At 37.6% G+C, this 20096-nt stretch overlaps 1 protein-coding gene across 1 annotated transcript in view; it reads right to left on the bottom strand.

Annotated features, from left to right (window-relative positions):
* Positions 1–1235: 1235 nt before the first annotated feature.
* scarb2 (scavenger receptor class B member 2) overlaps positions 1236–20096 on the bottom strand; it is a 31986-nt gene continuing 13125 nt past the window's right edge. The window contains 9 exon segments of the mRNA NM_001016557.2: positions 1236–1692; positions 2728–2886; positions 4193–4244; positions 5256–5329; positions 8117–8235; positions 15118–15296; positions 16134–16253; positions 16927–17018; positions 18363–18554. Of these exon segments, the coding sequence (NP_001016557.1) occupies positions 1651–1692; positions 2728–2886; positions 4193–4244; positions 5256–5329; positions 8117–8235; positions 15118–15296; positions 16134–16253; positions 16927–17018; positions 18363–18554 (1029 nt within the window). The 3' untranslated portion in view covers positions 1236–1650.

Here is a 20096-nt window from a genome sequence, read left to right as displayed (position 1 = left end):
TGCACCTGCCTTTCCTCTCCTGCTTCATTTGCATATCAGTGATACAATTGGCTGGCAAGATTCAGCCAATCAAATCAATACATTACAATGCAAATGAAGCAGGAGAGGAAAGGCATGCACAGTAACCAGTTCAGTGTCAACTTCCTGTTTTGGGCAGGATCCCAAAGAGCAGAAAAAGAGTGTTATAGCAGCACTGATCATGGTCTGTAGCTTCAAAACTAAACATTTAAAATAATAAAGATGAATTACAAAAATGTTTTTTTTTTTTTTCTAACAGGGGCTGTTCAAATTCAGACTTTTGTCTGAAGGTGAACATCCCCTTTAAAAATACTTGCTTGAATTATTTCAGTCACAGCTAAAAGTTTCTGACTGCACCATATATTAATACACTGCCTCTATCCCAAGTGTTTAAAACTGACAAAGTTCATAAAAAAGGTGCTTAAATCAGTACAGGCAAACTTATTAAGGTCATATTGCATCTTTAGTTCTAAAGAAGTGGTATTAACTGTTCCAAAGTAATCACTCAGTAAGTATGCACCCCTTGTTTGAATTTACCATAGTGTGTGTTAGAGGGACCTTAGACCATTGGGCAAGCGACTGGTGTGAATCTCTGTAAAGTGTTGCAGAATACGTTGGGAGCAACATAACAAAAGGATAATTTCAATGGCATGAATAGGAGGCGTGGAGCATTATACCCTATTTTACATCAAGTCACAGGTTCAGTTAAAAAGTAACACTGGAAAATATATTATCTTATATGTTTGCAAACACCTGAATATATGTGGTACCGCAAGAATTAATTTTATAAGGTAGGCTCACTGATAAGAACAGATATTCAGCATATTTTAATTTTTAAAAACTACTTGCTCAGTAATATACGTCACAATAAGTTAAAAACCTATGATTATATTAAACACCCATTTAATGCCAACAAATGTCAGTTAAATGGATAAAGTAATACTGTGCATTTCACAAAACTGGAGATCCTGCTATAAGTAACCAGGATACGAGTTTCTTACAGTTAGGGCAGAGTTATCAAAATTCAATTTTGGGTTGTTTTCATGATTTGAGAAACAAAAAACCGCAAATATACTCAATAATATTCTTAAGAACCCCAAACAGTTGGTATTTATGAAGGAAATAATCCACAAAAAGTCGCTAAAAAAAACTCAGCAAGTAAAAGCTACCAAGGTTTAATAGAATGAGAATTGTCTTTAACGACTTTATTTTTCCAGTTTTTAAAACTTTTGAAATTAACAGCCTCATTGAAAATCAATGGAACAATGTGATTCTCGCCAGTGAGACTGAGACAAAATGTGTGCGGGAATATTCTGTTGTGTTTCTTCTTAAATAAGCTAGCATTCGAGAAGAAAGTAACAAGTTTTGTTGCAGTTATTTTTTTACGTCCGCATTTTTTCCCAAATTCAAATTTTGATAAATCTGTCCCTAAATGAATCAAGTAAAATTTTTAATCAATATGCTGCAAAAAAAAAAAAAAAAAAAAAAAAATTGAACTTGATTAACGTCCCACAGGATCACAAAATCCACAGTCTTCATCAGTGCATTTAAAAAACAATAAAAGCATCCCTTACAACCAGGACGAATCTGATCAGTTTGCATAGTTCGGTTTGAAGCATGTTTAGCGATGAGTTAAGATGCTCTTATAAGAGGACCCCTTTCCTCCTCTGTACCCTAATGTGGAAAAATAAAAACAAGGAAAGTCTTTAAAAAATTTATTTTTTTAAAGAAACATTTGAAATGGTTCATTTCCCTTCCCTAAATTATCCAACCCATTAAATAGATTACTGGCAGTTAAAAAAACAGTGAGTGATTTTAAAAGTAAATATGTTGCCACTAATGTAGCAAATGTTTTGGTTATGCATTATAAGACACTAGTATTTGTCCAGGTGCAATAATCTATAGCAATCAGAAGGAAGCATTTAGTGGTCACCTGTTCAAAAGAAGACATCTTTTTGGTTGCTATAGGTGACTGCATCTGAGCTAACTTAAGGGCTCTGGCACACGAGGAGATTTGTCACCTGCGTTTTTACCCCCGGTGCTTTGGCGACAAGTCGCCACGACAATACACACAAAGAGATTTCATGCAAGTTGAGCTCCAGGCAATCTGCTACCCATGGTACCATGCAACAGTTAACCCTCCCACATGGGAGGAGTAAGATACTTACTCCTGTTCAAATTTCCCGTACGACAACACGTATGCGTCAATACGTAGCTACAATCGTAGATACTAATCTCCTCGTGTACTATACTGTACTCGATTTCAATGTTTGTGAATGGCAAGGCTATTTTACTAAAGTCGCTCAAAAAAGGGTCTGTGTGCAATTTGAAACAACAGGCGACTTGAAGTAGCCTTGTATGTTTTGACGCTGGCGATTTCCATTGCATTGGGTTTTGCATTGGCGTCTTGTCGCCAAATTGTTCTTTTAAAAATCACGGGCGACAAATCTCATGTGCCAGAGCCCTAATGGCTTTTATTACATATGAGGGATAATATGGGAAATTTAGTCTGCAGAGAAAGAACACATTTCTGCCACTGTACTTCACGGTCTTAGTATAGCAAAATTAATAGAATATAACCTACACCTATAGATACTGAAGCATCTTCCCTTTATTAATCTCAGTAAATGTACAGTGACATATAGGAGTGTATATATAGATACAGGTAATTTTAAAATACACGGCACAGCAACAAATATTTATGCATACCTCGTCTCTGCTCCTTTTCTGTAGACAGCTTAATGTTGTAAATAAAAAGGCCAAAATGATTCCCAGCCCCATTATAATGAATGGGATGTTGGCTACCACTCTTCCTTGAAAAAGAATCGATCGGAGTCTCCCAGCAGATTTATCATCAATTAAGACACTCTGTAAAAGGAAAAAAGGGTTCATTCCATATTCTCCGTTTTGACTGTTGTAGGATAGGAAGATGACTTATTATGTTAATGAACAGGAAGAACTTCAGCATATCCGCTCCTAAAAGATCATTTGACTATTTTAGTTTAATGGGAAACATGCCCATCAAATTAGAGCACATGTCCTGGTAAGTGTCAGATTCCTAGTAATTTTGCATTACTGGGCCTAAAGTTAGTTTCAAGCAGCCAATCCCAAGTAAGTTCCCACACCATGAAACTTCAGTACTACTGTGACTGAGTCTTTTTGCGACCGTGAATTTTTGCCCTAATTGCTTTTTTCAATGCCTGCTTCTGTGAGTCTTACAAAAAGGAGGCTAACTAATGCACTCATTTTCAATGGTGGTGATACTAGTTTATAAGTGCCAAGATGTACAAGAACAGATCTCGTAACACTGGCCAGAACTGTATTCCCAGGGTGCCTAATTTGAATGTACTATAAAATTTGTTTATTATTGTTATTGCAAATGAAAACCTACACTAATCTATTTTAAATATACACCTCTAATGCCTTTAATTCATGCCTTTTTTATTCTCCCTATAGATTATCCTAATGGAAATAATAAAATAATTGAAAATCTTTAATTAATGTATACTGGAAAGTAAATTATATTTTCTTTAGATTTATATTTTCTTTTATTTTGCTTAGGCAAAAAAATATTCTGATGCACTCAGGATTTTTGTATCAAAATTGTAAAAACATTTTCTTTATTATATCAATAAAGAATTATATTTTCTTCAGATTCTCTGAAAATGCTACACAGTAGTGATGTGTGGGTCAGCCCAATACATGCGGGACCCGCGGGTCGGGCCGACCTTGGCAGATCGCGGGCGGGTTTGGGTTGAGCTCTTCCACTTACCCTCCCTGCCCGCAACCTAACACTGCCGGCTTCCCCTTCTGGCTTGTGAATTTAAAGGAGCGCACCTGACACGCCCTGGCCCTTTTGTGACGTCACTGAGGGGCAGGGCTGGCGCAGGTCTATAAATAGAGGGGAGAAGCCGGGTCGGGTAGGGTTTGGGTTAGCAAGCGGGCAGGTTAGGGTCGGGTGCAGCTCAAGTTTTTCTTGACCCGCACATCAGTACTACACAGTACCAGGGACCTAGATTTTTAATAGAATGTATATGATAATACCATATGGGTCATTCTCTTACTATACTGTAGTTGCGTGCCTGAAAATCTCCCTCCAGTCCCATGTTAAAATGTATAAAAAATGTAGTTGTGTCAACACACACTCCTTGCTCTTCTTTGTCATGATTCTTACCTCATTGAGGTGCATCACAGGGAAGAACAAGGTCTGTATATCTTGAGTAATACTAAACAAAAAGAAAGAATTAGACACAGTTATTTTTACATATAAGGCCAAACAAATCCTTTTTTACAGAGAGTAAGTTAGCACTGCAATTACTAGTCCTTTTTATTTTCTACTCTTATGATAATTTTGTACTCTTTATATTAGAATTTAAAGAAACAAGGAATAGATTGCTGGCCATTTATCATATTCAATTTGATAAAAAGAAAAAAAAAAAAGTTAATGTGAAAAAGTATTTGCATTTTATGTATCCTATAGGCAGACCTGGTTTTGATTTAAGAGATATGGTCTTCTCACTGAATTAAATCTGAGCCTTATGTTAGGAAAGATATATGCAATGGGAAAAAATAATTTTCAGATTTGCATCTGATCCATGGCATAATGTGCACACTACTAGGAAAATGTAATTCCAATTATATACAAAACACAAAAAGTAAGGGTCCGCTCTCTGATGAAGCAAGTTTTTTAAAAAGTTTTATATGGATAAAATATTGCACTTACAATCTGCAGTGTATTACACGCAATCATTAAGCAATATAGTAAGCAACCCAACGCATTTCATCCAAAAAGAACTTCATCAGGGGAACAAGATTTTCAAGTTCCAATTATATACATCACCCCAATGGTAAATTAAGTTAAATAGCTTTTCCAGTGATATTTTCTCTTTACAAACTCAATAAGTTGAATGACTTATAGCATATAACTCATGTGTGCATGCAACTATTCACCCACTTTTACTACATTTATTTGGTATACTCTACCTTTTTACAGGTCTTAAAGTACAAAATGTCTATAAATCTGTTATTGCACAACTGTATATTATTAACATATTTATAAAGCACCAACAATAAAAGGGTGTTTGCATTAAACATACAAACACTGACCAATACAAGAGGTAAATGTTCATTAGAACATTAGATGTATGAGCTATGCATACCTGTCATGTGAAGCTTTTAATTCTAAATATATCAAAAACGTATTAAAAGGAAGAACCAAAGAAGTGTAAAACACTTACAGATAAACATTAATCTTTCGGACATAAACATTCACTTGAATTCGTTTAGCAGCTTGAATTAATGTTCCAGTGAGCTAGAAAAACAAATGGCACACATTATTACAAATCAAAAAAAAAAGAGACCCCCCCTCTGTGTGGCCCGCCGCCTGTCTGGCTGCTTTGATGGCTTACCTTTGTGTAAGATTTAAATGGTATCAGTACTGAGATTAACTGGCCCCCTGCTTTGCTCACACCTCAGATTCAGGCTGTAATCCCCCTGTATTGTTTAATCATGTAATCCCCTGTACTGTTCACACCTTTTAATGCCTTCATTGTTTTCCCCCTGCATTGTTCACACCTCAGGCTCAGGCTGTAATCACCCACATTGTCACCTGTTCACACCTCTGACACATCCAGCATTGTGTCTCTGTATGCTGCCTGTGTGTGCCATAGGGCAGGCATAATGTGGCATACATAGGCAGGGGAGGGCAGGAATAGTATGGCACACATAGGCAGGGGAGGGCAGGCATAGTATAACACACATAGGCAAGGGAGGGCAGACAGAGTATGGCACACACAGGCAGGGTAGGACAAGCAGTACTCTGCCTGCTCTATGCCGCCTGTGTGTGCAATACTCTGCCTTCCCTATGCTGCCCATGTGTGCCATACTCTGCCTTTTCGTATGTTGTTTGTGTGTGCCATTGGGTTTTTGCTGTGTTGCCACCATTAATGTGGGGATGGTCTTAAAAGCTCTTGTGATAACATGGGTGTAGTTTGAAGTGGGTGCGGTTTAAAAAAGGGGAGTGGTCAAAACTGGCTTCCATTATCGGCCCTCCACCATGTAGGCCAGAAAAATTCCGGCCCTCGGTACCACAGAAGTTGGACAGCACTGGTCTAATGCTATAATGTTCTGTCAGGGTCTCTAGGTGTTGAATGATTCATTCTGAGATTATGTCAAAACAAAAATTAAATATTTAGTATGACATAGACATTGACAATTTGCAATTGGTTTTAATTTTTTTCTTTTTGTGCTTTTTCAGTTATTGAGCTTTTTGTTCAGCAGCTATCATGTTGCTAGGGTCTTCTTTACCTTAGCAACTAGGCAGTAGGTTGAGTGAAAGACTGGAATATTAATAGAAGGGGGACTGGGTAGAAAGATAAGTAATATAAAGTAACAATAATAAAAAGATGGTGAGATCACAGAGCAATAGTTTTGTAGCTGCCGGTGTCAGTGACCCTCATTTAAAAGCTGAGAAGGGCAAATAATTCAAAAACTGTAACAAAATAAACAGTGAAGACCAATTGCAAAGTTGCTAGGAATAGGACATTCTCTAACATACTAAAAGTTAATTTAAAGGTAAACCACCCCTTTAAGAACAGCTTTTGTGCAAAATTATAAAAATCAACCAATATTTTTCCACCACTGATAATTTTGTACTTTAAAAAATTCCAGATATTCTAGATTTATAGTCTGATATTTGTAATTAAAAAAAAACCTGTAGTTGGTTTGGTTGGTGTTTTTTGGGGGCAGTTCATGAAAATTCTATATATGTATTATCTAACACAATAAACTGACTGCAGTATATTGAAGAAAAAAGTAAAAGAAGGCTTAACATAGCAAGTATGATTATGATTACAAAGATGCCACAATAAGAAACACAAAACTTTCCTAAAAAAAAAAAAAAACAATTTAATTCACAGAATAAAAGTAAATGGTAAGTCAATTCAACTGAATAATGTTCAGTTTTGAAACTGCCTAACATCTAGTTTTTCTTCCTCCAGAATTCTGTTTGTATTCATATGAGCATTATTAAACACAGTCACATGGACATGGTATGTACAGTTTTTTTTTCTTTGTTTGCAGGTCAATGACCCTTTAGGGTTAAGTATCCGTACAAGTTTACTTGTAAGTGCCGCAGGATGAACCTTTTAGATTCATTTTGGTTTTCTTGCAGTAGCTATTAGGCTGTTAATACATGTGTATATGTTATACATTTATGAAATATAAACATTTTCATCCACAGATTGTGCATAGGTCATTTCTACCTTGCCTACTCCAAAGCTAGTTACAATGACAATGGTGCAGTGTAATCAAATAATTCAGAATTTTTAAACTTATTTGCTTTTTCTCTGTAGTAATAAAAAAGTACCTTGTAATTGATCCCAACTAAGATATAAATAATCCTATTGGTTTTAATTAATGTTTTATTGATTTTTTAATAGACATAAGGTATGGAGATCCAAATTACGGAAAGACCCCTTATCTGAATTACCCCTGGTTCTGAGCATTCTGGATAATGGGTCCTATACCTGTACCTTGTTTTAAACATTATGCTGCAGCAACATAAAGAACAACCTGACCACAATATATTACCACACTTGTGGCTGCCATTTCCTCTACATATACAGAGAACAAACTGCAGTAAGTAGAGGCCTATTTCTTCTAACAGTAATGTAACTGCTCTTAAACTGTTCCATATCTACTATATTACTCTAATCAATGGCAAGATACACAGTCTATGAAAAAGTTTAAGATATTGTAACAAAAAGTTAATGGCAATTTAAAACCAAGCTGCATGTGGTCTTGATTTAAAGGTTACATGGCGTCACCTCATGTTTTTCTTTTCATAAAGTAGCCAGTTCCTTTAGTCCATCTCATAAAAGTCAATTATCCTTGAAAGCCGTGGAATTATTCTGCCGAAGCTGGCTATACATGGGCTGATAAAAGCTGCCGACTTGGTAGCTCCAACCAGAAGCTTACCGTCTCTTGTAAGGGACCTGAAATCTGGCCAAAAATCAGGCAGTTTTGAAAATACCAAATAATGCAAGACTGCAAGACTAGCAGGCTGACAGCTTATCTGGGGGCTTAAACTGCAACTTACCGGGTTTAAATCCAGAAAAGTCATGTGATGCTCCTTGACAGGCTTCATGCCTCTTATGCTGTTAATAACGTTTTCATCAGCTTGGTAAAAATGAGGAGAGGACAATACTATAGGAGCACCTGTTAAAAATATTGAATAAATGAAATAAGTTATCTTGAAGTACATAATTTTTGACTCATGAAGTAGCAGACTGCCTATGTAGCTACAGAAAGGATGATATTAACCAAATGTCTCCACAGTCAGTCAGGTAAAAAAGGATGCAGAAACTTAAAATATAATTTAATTCTTTGCAGTGGTCATGTGCTAGCCTAAATTATCCACTCTGAATACAATATACTGATAATCACTATACCCTGTGTACCCACATTATTAACTGTGCCAGGTTGTGCCTGATCATACTGTGTTCACTTACACAATTCACAGGGCTAATTTACAAACAGGTGCTAAAGTACAAGAGAGCAGTTGCCAATAGAAACAGTAAGCAAAAATTTTTTGAAAAATTTGAAAATAAAACACTGAATGGTCGCTAAGGGAAATTGGAATTTACCATCTTCATTCATAAATAAACCTCACCTAAAGTATACATTTTTTATGATAAGTGGTACCTGACATCAACTAAGACCTTTCTTTGCATTTATCGAATCTTAGTGTACATGTGGCATTTTCCAAACAAACATCAACAACATTCCCTCTATGCTGTGTGCTGCTAAGCATAATATACAAAGTGCAAGTGTACGTATTTATAAACCACTTGTATAAATCAAATCTGTGGACACAACTGTCAAAAATTTAGGGGACCGTGATCAACATGTTTGCATACGGAGAAATGCTTGTAGAAATATGTACCAGTGTATATATATATATATATATATATATATATATTTTTTTTTTTTTTTTCAAATATTTATTTATTCATACCATCCAAGAAAGAAAAAAGAAAAAGAAAGGAGAATAAAACAATTTTGTATCTCCATATATAGCATACATATGCAATATATAAAAGCATACATCCTGTCTAGTATACTGGAATTGTATAACATACATTAAACAGATGTAAAGTAGAGGCCATATGTCACACATAAAACCTAAAAGAGCTATGGGGTAGCCACCTACTAATATCTATCTTTTCCATAATCCATTCTTACCCCTTCAACCCAGGCCTTTTCCCCTCCTACACCATTCTATCCAAGGGGCCAATCGGCGGGTACATTTATGTTCCACATCATTTAATCCAGCCGCCATCCGCTTGTAGTCGAAATTTGAGTAGATCTCTTCTATCAGTTGGTTTAAATCTGGGATTTGACACCGTTTCCAGTTCCGCACTATCAAGGCGCGGGCTGAAAGAGTTATCTGATGAACCAGTGTAGCCCATTTCCCCCCCCCCCCTCTTTCTTCCATAATCCCCAGTAAAGCTAATGCTGGAGTAATTTGGTACATGCCCTTTGTGATGTCCACCAAAATTCCATTTACTACCTCTGTCCAGAAATGATATATACCTGGGCATTCCCACCATAAATAGAAAGCATTACATATTTGATTACACCTTCGCCAACATTTATTGGATTTGTTTGAATAAATTCTATGCATCTTGTCGGGAGAGAGATACCATCCATACAGAATTTTCCTGAATACTTTTGCGGAGCTCGGTAGGCTAGTGACCAACTGTCAGTTGTATATTTTCCCTGCAGGATTTTCTCCCATTTTACCTTTCGTTCAAACAGGGGGTCTTGGCCCTCCTCTCCCAACAATTTATACACCATAGATATCCCCCTTTGTAGTACTTCCTTTGTAACATACGCAACTCCCCTTTTGTTGGTGTTCTATTGTAAATTGCACTAGCCTCCAGAAAATTCTAATCTGTAAATATTTATAAAAAATAGGTCCGTGGTCACCCCAATTCATTTTGTAATTGCTCAAATGTTTTAATACTAGAATCCTGCAACAGCTGGGCTATAACAATTTCTTTAGCCTGTTGCCAATCCCTTAACTTTAAGTAGGGGATAGCTGATGAAACACAAGTTATTGGTGATGAAATTGATGGGAAAGGTGCCATTCTCTTCTGCTTTCTGCATTTAACCCATACATCTAATGCTGATTTAATGGTTAATAAGGTATGAAAACAGTGTGTATATATTTAAAAGAATATTGTCAAATCAAATAGAAACAATTTTTACATTTGTTACATTTAAAAGGAAATGCAAGTAATGTGCAGCTGAAAGGCTTAGAATATGCTCATTGTGTGGTTAAATGTACTCCTTATTTGAACAAAGGAATCTGACAAGCAAAAAGCACTTCAATAAATGGGATATGGAATAATGGGCAAAATACATACTGCACATGCCTCAAAGAAACATTGCACAAGTAAATAAATAGCATGGGCAAAGTGCTCTAAGATCAACCAATTAGCAATTAGATTTAAATAGGCACCTACAAGTTAGAGAACAAAAGCAAAGATATGGGCAACAGCACTTGTGATATTTATCTCCCTTAAAGGGGTTGTCCACCTATTCTCAGTATTACCCAAAAAATGATGCACCCCCTTCCCTTTCTGAACATTCATAGCAGGAGACAGCAGCAGCAGGGAATCATGTTACATGCCTGTAATTTTAGCAGCCAGAAGAGGCATGAAGAAAGAAACAGGAAGCAGACATGTGCAGTAGCATTAGAAGCTCTACTGCCAGTACTCAGGGTTACACAGAGCTTCAACATGCTGACACAGGCTTGTGCACAAAGGGGTCGGTGACCCCCTCCCCTGGTGCCTCCACTGACTCCTGCCCTATTGAGAAACCCTATCTTCTGAGGTAATTTTCTCTAAAACAGTAAACATTTTCTTAAAGAGATACATTACATATTTTATTAAAATTACCCAATTGCTAAAAAGCTTTATTTACGTGAAGGTGAACCACCCCTTTAATGCTAATTAGTTACTATGGTCTGGGGACATGATCCTTCTGTTAACAGATAAATCATTCCCCCATTCAGAGAATTACTTTCCATCCTGTAACAGCATACAGTGGCATATTCTAAGCAACTTCATTTTTAATTTATTTTTATACTTTTTGAAATGTACTGATAAAAACTGAAACCACACTATATAAAACCAGCTGTACCAGCCTATATATACAGGCCTTTTGCCAATTAAAATACATGTCTCCAAAGCAGTCTTTCAACCGTCTGACCAAGATAAAAAGGATATGGGGACAATTTTGGAGTCCATGCTCTGGGCTAGTACAGTGAACCTAAAAAAAATTAAACAAATTGTAGGGCAGAGCACAAAGAGCAAAAAACAGGGGTAACCACTAAGGATCTGCATTTTCCTGATAAATACTGAGCTGCCTGTTTTTGGCAGTGCTGTCTTTATGAATGCCCTGTATCTCTCCCACATTCAGACACAGGGAAGCCTGAGTAGGCACATTATGCTATAGAATCTGATGCATTGCATCCACAGCGCTGTGCCTTGTACCTTAATTTTAATTTAGTGCAAGGAGCACTCTGTTCTCAAATCGCCTGCTGCAAGTGCTCTGTTAATGAGCTTCTAACAGGTAAAATGTAGTGCTACTTGGTGCTCGATCAATATTTGGAAATAATAAAAACAGAATATTATGGCAATAAAAATTAAAAAAAATATATTATACTCTAGAATGCTCTGCCCTTTCCCATTAGATTTTATCAGTCTCCAGGCTTATAAATGGTCACTTAAATATCACCTTTTTAAGCCTATAATCTAAGCCCTCTGAACTTGATTACCCAATCAACACCCCTACTCTCTGCTCACACGCTCACTAACTACTAGTATTCTCCTCTAACTGCACTCCAACAGGAACTCTATCGCCACACTAGTTACCCTGACCTTATGTCTCAATCACTTTACCTCTTGGAATATAAGCCTTCGCAAGCAGGGCCCTCCCCCTATTCTCTCATAATAATATCCAAATGTAACTGTGAATCATTTTGGGGGAATTGTTTGTGTCTATATGTTAACCGTTTGGTCTTCTATTTGCACCCCTTTACTCTGTAAAGCTCTGCGTGAAATGGGATGATAAATGCGACTGGGCTGTGAATTTAAATGGGTATACACTTTTTAGGAGGGACAGAGAGATTAAAAAGGGTGGAGGGGTTTGTCTTTACGTAAAGTCAGACTTAAAGCCATGTAATAAAGACATTACTAATGAAAACGTCGAATCTCTTTGGGTAGAAATTTCAGTAGGGCTGAAGGTCACAAAGAAAATGATCATTGGTGTATGTTATAAACCACCCCGTATAGATGAGGGGGATGAGGCCCAGCTATTGTTGCAAATGGAGGAGGCTTCAAAACTGGGTCAAGTTGTTGTTATGGGGGACTTTAATTATCCGGACATTGACTGGAGTAATGGGGTGGCTAAGTCAGAAAAAGCTAGTAGGTTTGTAAATATGCTAAATGACAACTTTTTATTTCAGGCAGTTCAAGAACCCACTAGGAATGACGCTATTTTGGACCTGGTGATTTCTAATAATAATGAACTTATCTCTAACATTTGTGTGGGTGAGCATTTGGGGAACAGTGATCACAACATGGTCTCCTTTGAGATAATGCTGCAGAGACAGCGCTATAAGGGAGTAACTAAAACACTCAATTTTAGACGTGCAGACTTTGCCAGTATAAGGGCATCTCTGCAATGTGTCAACTGGGAAAGGCTTTTCATGGGGTTAGACACAGAAGGAAAATGGAACATCTTTAAAACATTGCTTTGTAGGTATACGCAACAGTATATCCCCCTAGTAAGCAAGGAGAGGCATCGCAAAGCAAAACCTTTATGGCTGAATAAAAGTGTTATTGTCGAGGTTGGTAAGAAAAAACGTGCTTTTAGGGCATTCAAGTTAGCTGGGACAGCAGAAACTTTCATCAGGTACAAGGAAGCAAATAAAGCATGCAAAAAAACTATCAGGCAAGCTAAAATAGAGATGGAAAGGGATATTGCAGCTAGGAGTAAAAAGAATCCAAAATTATTTTTTAATTATGTGAATAGTAAAAAAATGAAGCAAGAAGGGGTGGGAACTTTATTATCACGGGGGGGTACGTTGGTTGATGAAAACGGGGAAAAAGCTGAAATTTTGAACTCTTATTTTTCATCTGTCTATACATCTGAGGAGCCAGATAATGAAGGCTTCCCTTTTAATATGCCCAGTTCTAGTAATTTAGCTACTGACGCATGGGTCACTCGGGAGGAAATTCAAAAGAGACTTGAACATGTAAAGGTAAACAAAGGTCCAGGGCCGGATGGGATTCATCCCAGGGTATTAAATGAGCTGAGCGCTGTGATTGCCAAACCTCTTCACTTAATTTTTCAGGATTCATTGAGGTCTGGCATGGTGCCAAGAGACTGGCGGATTGCTAATGTGGTGCCGTTATTTAAAAAGGGATCCCGTTCTCAGCCTGAAAACTATAGGCCTGTTAGTCTGACATCAGTAGTAGGAAAACTTTTGGAAGGGGTAATAAGGGATAGGGTACTTGAATACATTGCAGTTCACAATACTATTAGTTTGTGCCAGCATGGTTTTATGCGTAACAGATCTTGCCAGACTAATTTAGTTGCCTTTTATGAGGAGGTGAGTAGGAACCTTGATGCTGGAATGGCAGTTGATGTCATCTACTTGGACTTTGCTAAAGCGTTTGATACAGTACCTCACAGAAGGTTAATGATCAAATTAAGGAATATTGGCCTAGAACATAATATTTGTAATTGGATAGAGAACTGGCTGAAGGATAGAGTACAAAGAGTGGTTGTAAATGGAACATTTTCTAATTGGGCCAGTGTGGTTAGTGGAGTACCGCAGGGGTCAGTCCTTGGGCCTTTGCTGTTTAACTTGTTTATTAATGACCTGGAGGTGGGCATAGACAGTATTGTTTCTATTTTTGCTGATGACACTAAATTGTGCAAAACTATAAGTTCCATGCAGGATGCTGCCGCTTTGCAGAGCGATTTGACAAAATTAGATAACTGGGCAGCAAACTGGAAAATGAGGTTCAATGTTGATAAGTGCAAAGTTATGCACTTTGGTAGAAATAATATAAACGCAAACTATCTACTGAATGGTAGTGTGTTGGGGGTATCCTTAATGGAGAAGGATCTAGGGGTTTTTGTTGATAACAAGTTGTCTAATTCCAGGCAGTGTCATTCTGTGGCTACTAAAGCAAATAAAGTGCTGTCTTGTATAAAAAAGGGCATTGACTCAAGGGATGAGAACATAATTTTGCCCCTTTATAGGTCCCTGGTAAGGCCTCACCTTGAGTATGCAGTGCAGTTTTGGGCTCCAGTCCTTAAGAAGGATATTAATGAGCTGGAGAGAGTGCAGAGACGTGCAACTAAACTGGTTAAGGGGATGGAGGATTTAAACTATGAGGTTAGACTGTCGAGGTTGGGGTTGTTTTCTCTGGAAAAGAGGCGCTTGCGAGGGGACATGATTACTCTGTACAAGTACATTAGAGGGGATTATAGGCAGTTGGGGGATGTTCTTTTTTCCCATAAAACCAATCAACGCACCAGAGGTCACCCCTTTAGATTAGAGGAACGGAGCTTCCATTTGAAGCAGCGTAGGTGGTTTTTCACGGTGAGGGCAGTGAGGTTATGGAATGCCCTTCCTAGTGATGTGGTAATGGCAGATTCTGTTAATGCCTTTAAGAGGGGCCTGGATGAGTTCTTGATCAATCAGAATATCCAAGGCTATTGTGATACTAATATCTACAGTTAGTACTAGTGGTTGTATTTATAGTTTATGTATGTGAGTGTATAGATTGGTAGGTGTGGGTTAGGTGTGCTGGGTTTACTTGGATGGGTTGAACTTGATGGACACAGGTCTTTTTTCAACCCTATGTAACTATGTAACTATGTAACTATGTAACTACTATGAAATGATGGCGGTATATAAAAAATAATAATAATTATAGGTGAATAAAAACACACTATTGTGTTCACTTATCCTATTTCAGTAACACACGAGTATTTAGTAAAAAGCAGAAATACCCTCCTTGCAGATGCTGACGTTCAGTAGGCCAGATGGGAGGCAATTTCCTTCTGGGACACAAAATCCTTTATTCTGTGGGTTGACGGACACATTTGCAAAAACACTTGCTGGTGGAGAAAAACGAAAGACCGAAATATCCTTGATGTTTTCACTGCTTTCATAAACAGCATAGATGGATCTGAAACACAAAGAGTAACTTGAGATATATCCTAACCAACAAAAAAATATGTGTTTAAACAAGGTCGGACTGGGGGGTGCAGGGCCGACTGGGGCTACTGCCCCAGGGGCTCCCACCGCGGCCTCCACACCCACTGCAGGTACCCCCTGCCACCCACCCAACCCCCTCCCCCAAGCGCACTTGTCAGGGGAGGAAGACAGCAGCCTGAGGGAGTGCCTGGCAAGAATTGTGTCTGCCACCCAGTCTGACCCTGTGTTTGACGAACCTCATCACCACCAGTGCTCACCACCAGTGGCATAATTGGAGTCCAACAGAACCCACTGACCCTCCCATGGAATTTATTGCCTTCCCAATCACAAGTTTCATAATCCCATGCCGTTCACCCATATTTATCTATCTATGAATGTATTGTTAAACACTTGTTCCTAAATAATGCAGGTTTTTCTTCTTTTACTTTTATTCGAGAATTTAGAAATCTTAGTGTCTACTGTTTAGAAAAATTAATTTACTGGCTCCCAGTGCAGTACCAATTCTGCATTCCCTGTAGCAGCTGTGGATATTACACTTTTATGGAGATATTGCTTTGGTGTAACATTAAAAATATCCTGCACCTTCAAAGTGTACAAAACTAAAGGAAAGTGGTTTATACATCATAAAACCCCTTCAGGGTCCCCCTCCCAATCCACACCACCCACACTCCCAAATATGTCCTAGTTCCCCTGTAAATGGTAATACAAGGGAGAGTAGCACAGCAAAACTTATGTCCACCATTTCTAGGGAGGAAGAGGGGAACTTATGCAAGGAACTGTAATGCCATACAGTATAGTTATTACTTACCTGCATAGGTCTGAGGAAAACATGTAAATTGTATCATCTTTGTTTAGGAGTGGGTGGAAGGATGTGCCATCTGTTCCATTTATCATATTACATGTTTCTGTGGTCCACCAGTTAAGAGCTCTGGTATAAAAAAAGAAGAATAAAATGAAGAAAGCAGTATTTTGAAAAAGTAATAAACACTTCCATTTAACATGCCTTGTTCCGAAAGTAATAAATAATTAAGAAATCACTATCACAAAGATAAGGTTTCATATTACTATGTGCAGTCTTATTTAGTATCACTGTAAATGATTTACTAAAATTTTTATACTTAGTTATTTTGTGTGTTTGCATATGCCTGGGTTTATCCTGCCATTCCAACTCCCTCCTGTCTTAAAAGTAGTAGTTTTGCCTGTAAGATTTTGCCCCGCTCCCCATACCAACCTCACTCCTGTCACAGAGCTGAAATACCACTGTTGGATTTGACAGAAAAAATTAATGGGGACCATTGGAGAACAAAAGCTTAAATCACTGGGGGTGCCAAAATGTTAGACACCTCCCAGTGATTAAGATCGCTTTCATAATATACTGGGCCAGTGCCCAGGTAAGCTATTACAATCACTGGGGGGTGACTAACATTTGACACCCCCCAGTGATTTAGACTTTTCTTCTCCTTTAATCACCTTCTTTTCTGCAGGCATGACTCAGAAAGTATACACAACAAATAGATGAGTGTTCTTGACACAGATAACAAACATAATAAAACAATATATAAAAATAGTAATAACATATAATTATATTTTCATCGGCTTACTTTTGCCCCTTCCACTCAGCAATTTGAGTGAACTCCAAGTAATCTTTCTCTCCGCTGAGAAAAATATATTCCCCATCATCTGTTGTGTTCATCTACAATATAAATCATAGGATTATACATTAGGTACAAAACAATTTAACAGACTTGAACAGAAGCACTGGCACTTTTACTATGACACCTTACCACACCTACAAACATCTGGAAATTAAAGTATTAGGGGTTTTAGAGCTACTAAATGGCATCAGTAAGAGTTATCTGAACTGTACAGGTCACTTACAACCTAGAGAGCAGGGTGCAAAGTGCAAAAAAACACACAAAATCTGACACATCTTTGCACTTTAGCATAGGTAAACTGCCTCAGATCTCTGTATTCAGCAGAACTGTATTCATGAAGGGCAGTAGCGCATGTTAAGTGGTCATGGACATAGGCCGCATTGAGGCCATGTATTTAACACATGCACTATGGCAAGTGGCAAGGACAGAGCTGACCTGCAACAGAGTTGCTCTTGCGGTTCTGTCCAAGGTCTTAATAAATAACCCCCTATGTGTTTATTTTACTGCACTGAAAATTACGGGAGCATATGTATTTTTATAATAGTTATATTCATCAAAGTATCTGAGTAAATTTCCATACAAAATAAAATATGGCAATCAATTTAACAAGAGAACCACCATAAAAACAACCATTTCCTTGGGCAGTTTACTTTAAAATTGCTTATAGATTGACAGTGGTATTCTAAGACAATTTGCAACTGGTCTTCATTTTTAATTTAATGTCACAACGAGCAAAGTCAAATAAATCAGCAGTCCACTGAGATATAAAAAGATTTGTGATTTGTTTGACTTTGTGCATTGGAACCAGGAAATAAAATGGGACTTAAGTTTGTTAAATTTTGCTCTGTTAAGTGCAAGAAATAACAGATATCATATATCTAATGTAAGCAATAAGCAAAAAGTATATTCAGCACAGGGCCTATTCACTGTTCGTTAAATTGACCTCTTAGATACAGGGAGGAATCTGTTCCCCTTCAAGTCAAATCAGAAAGTCTTCAGTTCCACTAGCAGTCAGAAAAGTTTCACTACCTTAAAAACCTGAAGAATATATGCCTTTTTTTAACCTCATCTACTATGTTACTATATCACCCTAGCAAAATAAATAGTACAGGGCCCTGTCAAAAAGATAAATAAAGAATAATGATAAATTAAAGCATCATAGTTAAAAGCAGGAAAGAGACAGAATATAAATGGATAATTCAAACACCATAAGGAATAGAAAATGCCCACTAAAATGTTGCTTAGAATAAAAGGCAAATGCCTATAAAAAGGAATATGTAGTTTATGTTAAATATAGTTTACTCTTCTGTTCAACATGAGTTCAATCACTTGGGCATATTCATCGTTATAACCTACCAGTTGCTATGATAAGTGTTTGTTACCTTGTAGAACAGTCCAAATGTATCACTGATGTTTTTTTTAAAAGGATGAAGGATCGACAGAACTGCATCTTTATAGCCCCACAGTAACTCATCAACAGTACGAGTGACAAACATTCCTTCTTTGTATGTTTTTAGGGCTGCTATAATAAATGGTCTTAAAAGACTTGAGTCTTTGGTCATTTCCAGTATTGTCTGAAAAAACATAGTAGACAAATGAACACTGTATCGTACATATTATTGAATTAAAGTAATTGCATCTTGCAAGCCATGCCCTTACAGAATATTACACAAAGAAATACGGCAGGGGAATATATACAGCTGTACAAAAAAAATGTGCAGCTTAAATCATACATAGAATGTTGCAAGAGAAAAAAATGAAATCACTATTTTACCCTCGATATCCTTTAAATCAAAAGGGAAGGAAAGTTATAATCACTGAGGGGTGCCAAATGTTAGGTTTGAATAAATAATAGTAAGTAAATACAAATAAATATACAGCAATTAAGTGCCACGTCGTAAACGACACAGCAGGAAGTTTCTAGAGTTTCTTATAGAGTTTCTATCTATGCGATGGTTTTAGAAAGCAAGCAAAGGTTATGTCAACATATAATAGCTGAGGTGTTCAATGTTGAAAAGTGCAAAGTTATGCACTTTGTTAGAAATAATTTCAATACAAGTTACACACTAAATGGTAATGTGTTGGGGGGATCCTTAACCCGTTACCTGCCAACCACATAGCTCCTACATGCTGGCATAAAAAGATGTTAATCGCCAAGCATGTAGGAGCTACGTTTTCTTTATCTTGCGCTCGTTCTCTGCGCTCGCTGCTTAATCCAAGTGCAGAAAATGAGCGCAAGGTAAAGAACCCCCTAGAGAACGAGCAGAGGGGGGTTACTAGTGGCCCATGGGGCGCGGTCGCCCAGGGGCCCCATGGGAAAAGCCAGACACGTAGATTCTACGTGTCAGGCTTTTGCTGCTCTCCCCCTCGCTTCCTGAGCTCCCCCCTCACTTCCTGTGCCGCCCACATACTGGACCCGACTGCAGCTGCTGTGTCTGCGCCTCTCCTGTCTCCCTCCTGCGATCTCCAGCTTCTAGCCCCCGGGTTAGTGCCAGATACACACAAACACACACTTATTACACTAATACACACTTATACTTATACACACATACACTTACATTTGGGGGGTTTCACCCATTCACAGCACTTACAACACTCACACTTACTTGCACACTCACACACATGCACACAAACACATTTTGCCATGTGTACACACATACACGCAATTTTGTAATTTTTTATCGCATCTTTTTTTTCTTGCCTGAAAAAAATGTTTTATTGCCATTGCGGATAGCATATTCGCTAACTGCACTGCACAATACCTTTGTGTACCTTGGTGTTTTTATTACATTTTCTGTGATTTTGGTGCATTTTTAATCATTTTATTACATTTTCAGTTATGCATAGTTGTTGTTCGCTTGACTTTGTCTGTAAAACTAATTTGCCCAAGCCAAAATACTCAAACTGTGATTCTGACTGCAGATATCACTAGGAAAAAAAAAACACATTGATTTTAGTTTTTTTTTGGATTTTAGCAATTTTATTGCATTTTACATTGTTCTTTGTTACTTGTCTTTGCACATGGACATTTTGTCTGTTGTATTTCAATTTGGGTGCCTCTATACACCACATCAATTGATCATGGGGCTGGCTTGCACTCTATCCAATTTTGGTTG

The sequence above is a fragment of the Xenopus tropicalis genome, chromosome 1, assembly GCF_000004195.4.
Source record: "Xenopus tropicalis strain Nigerian chromosome 1, UCB_Xtro_10.0, whole genome shotgun sequence".
In the NCBI taxonomy this organism is placed as follows: domain Eukaryota; kingdom Metazoa; phylum Chordata; class Amphibia; order Anura; family Pipidae; genus Xenopus; species Xenopus tropicalis.
The sequence above is the reverse complement of the archived record's forward strand: the minus strand, read 5'-3'. Positions and strand labels throughout refer to the sequence as shown.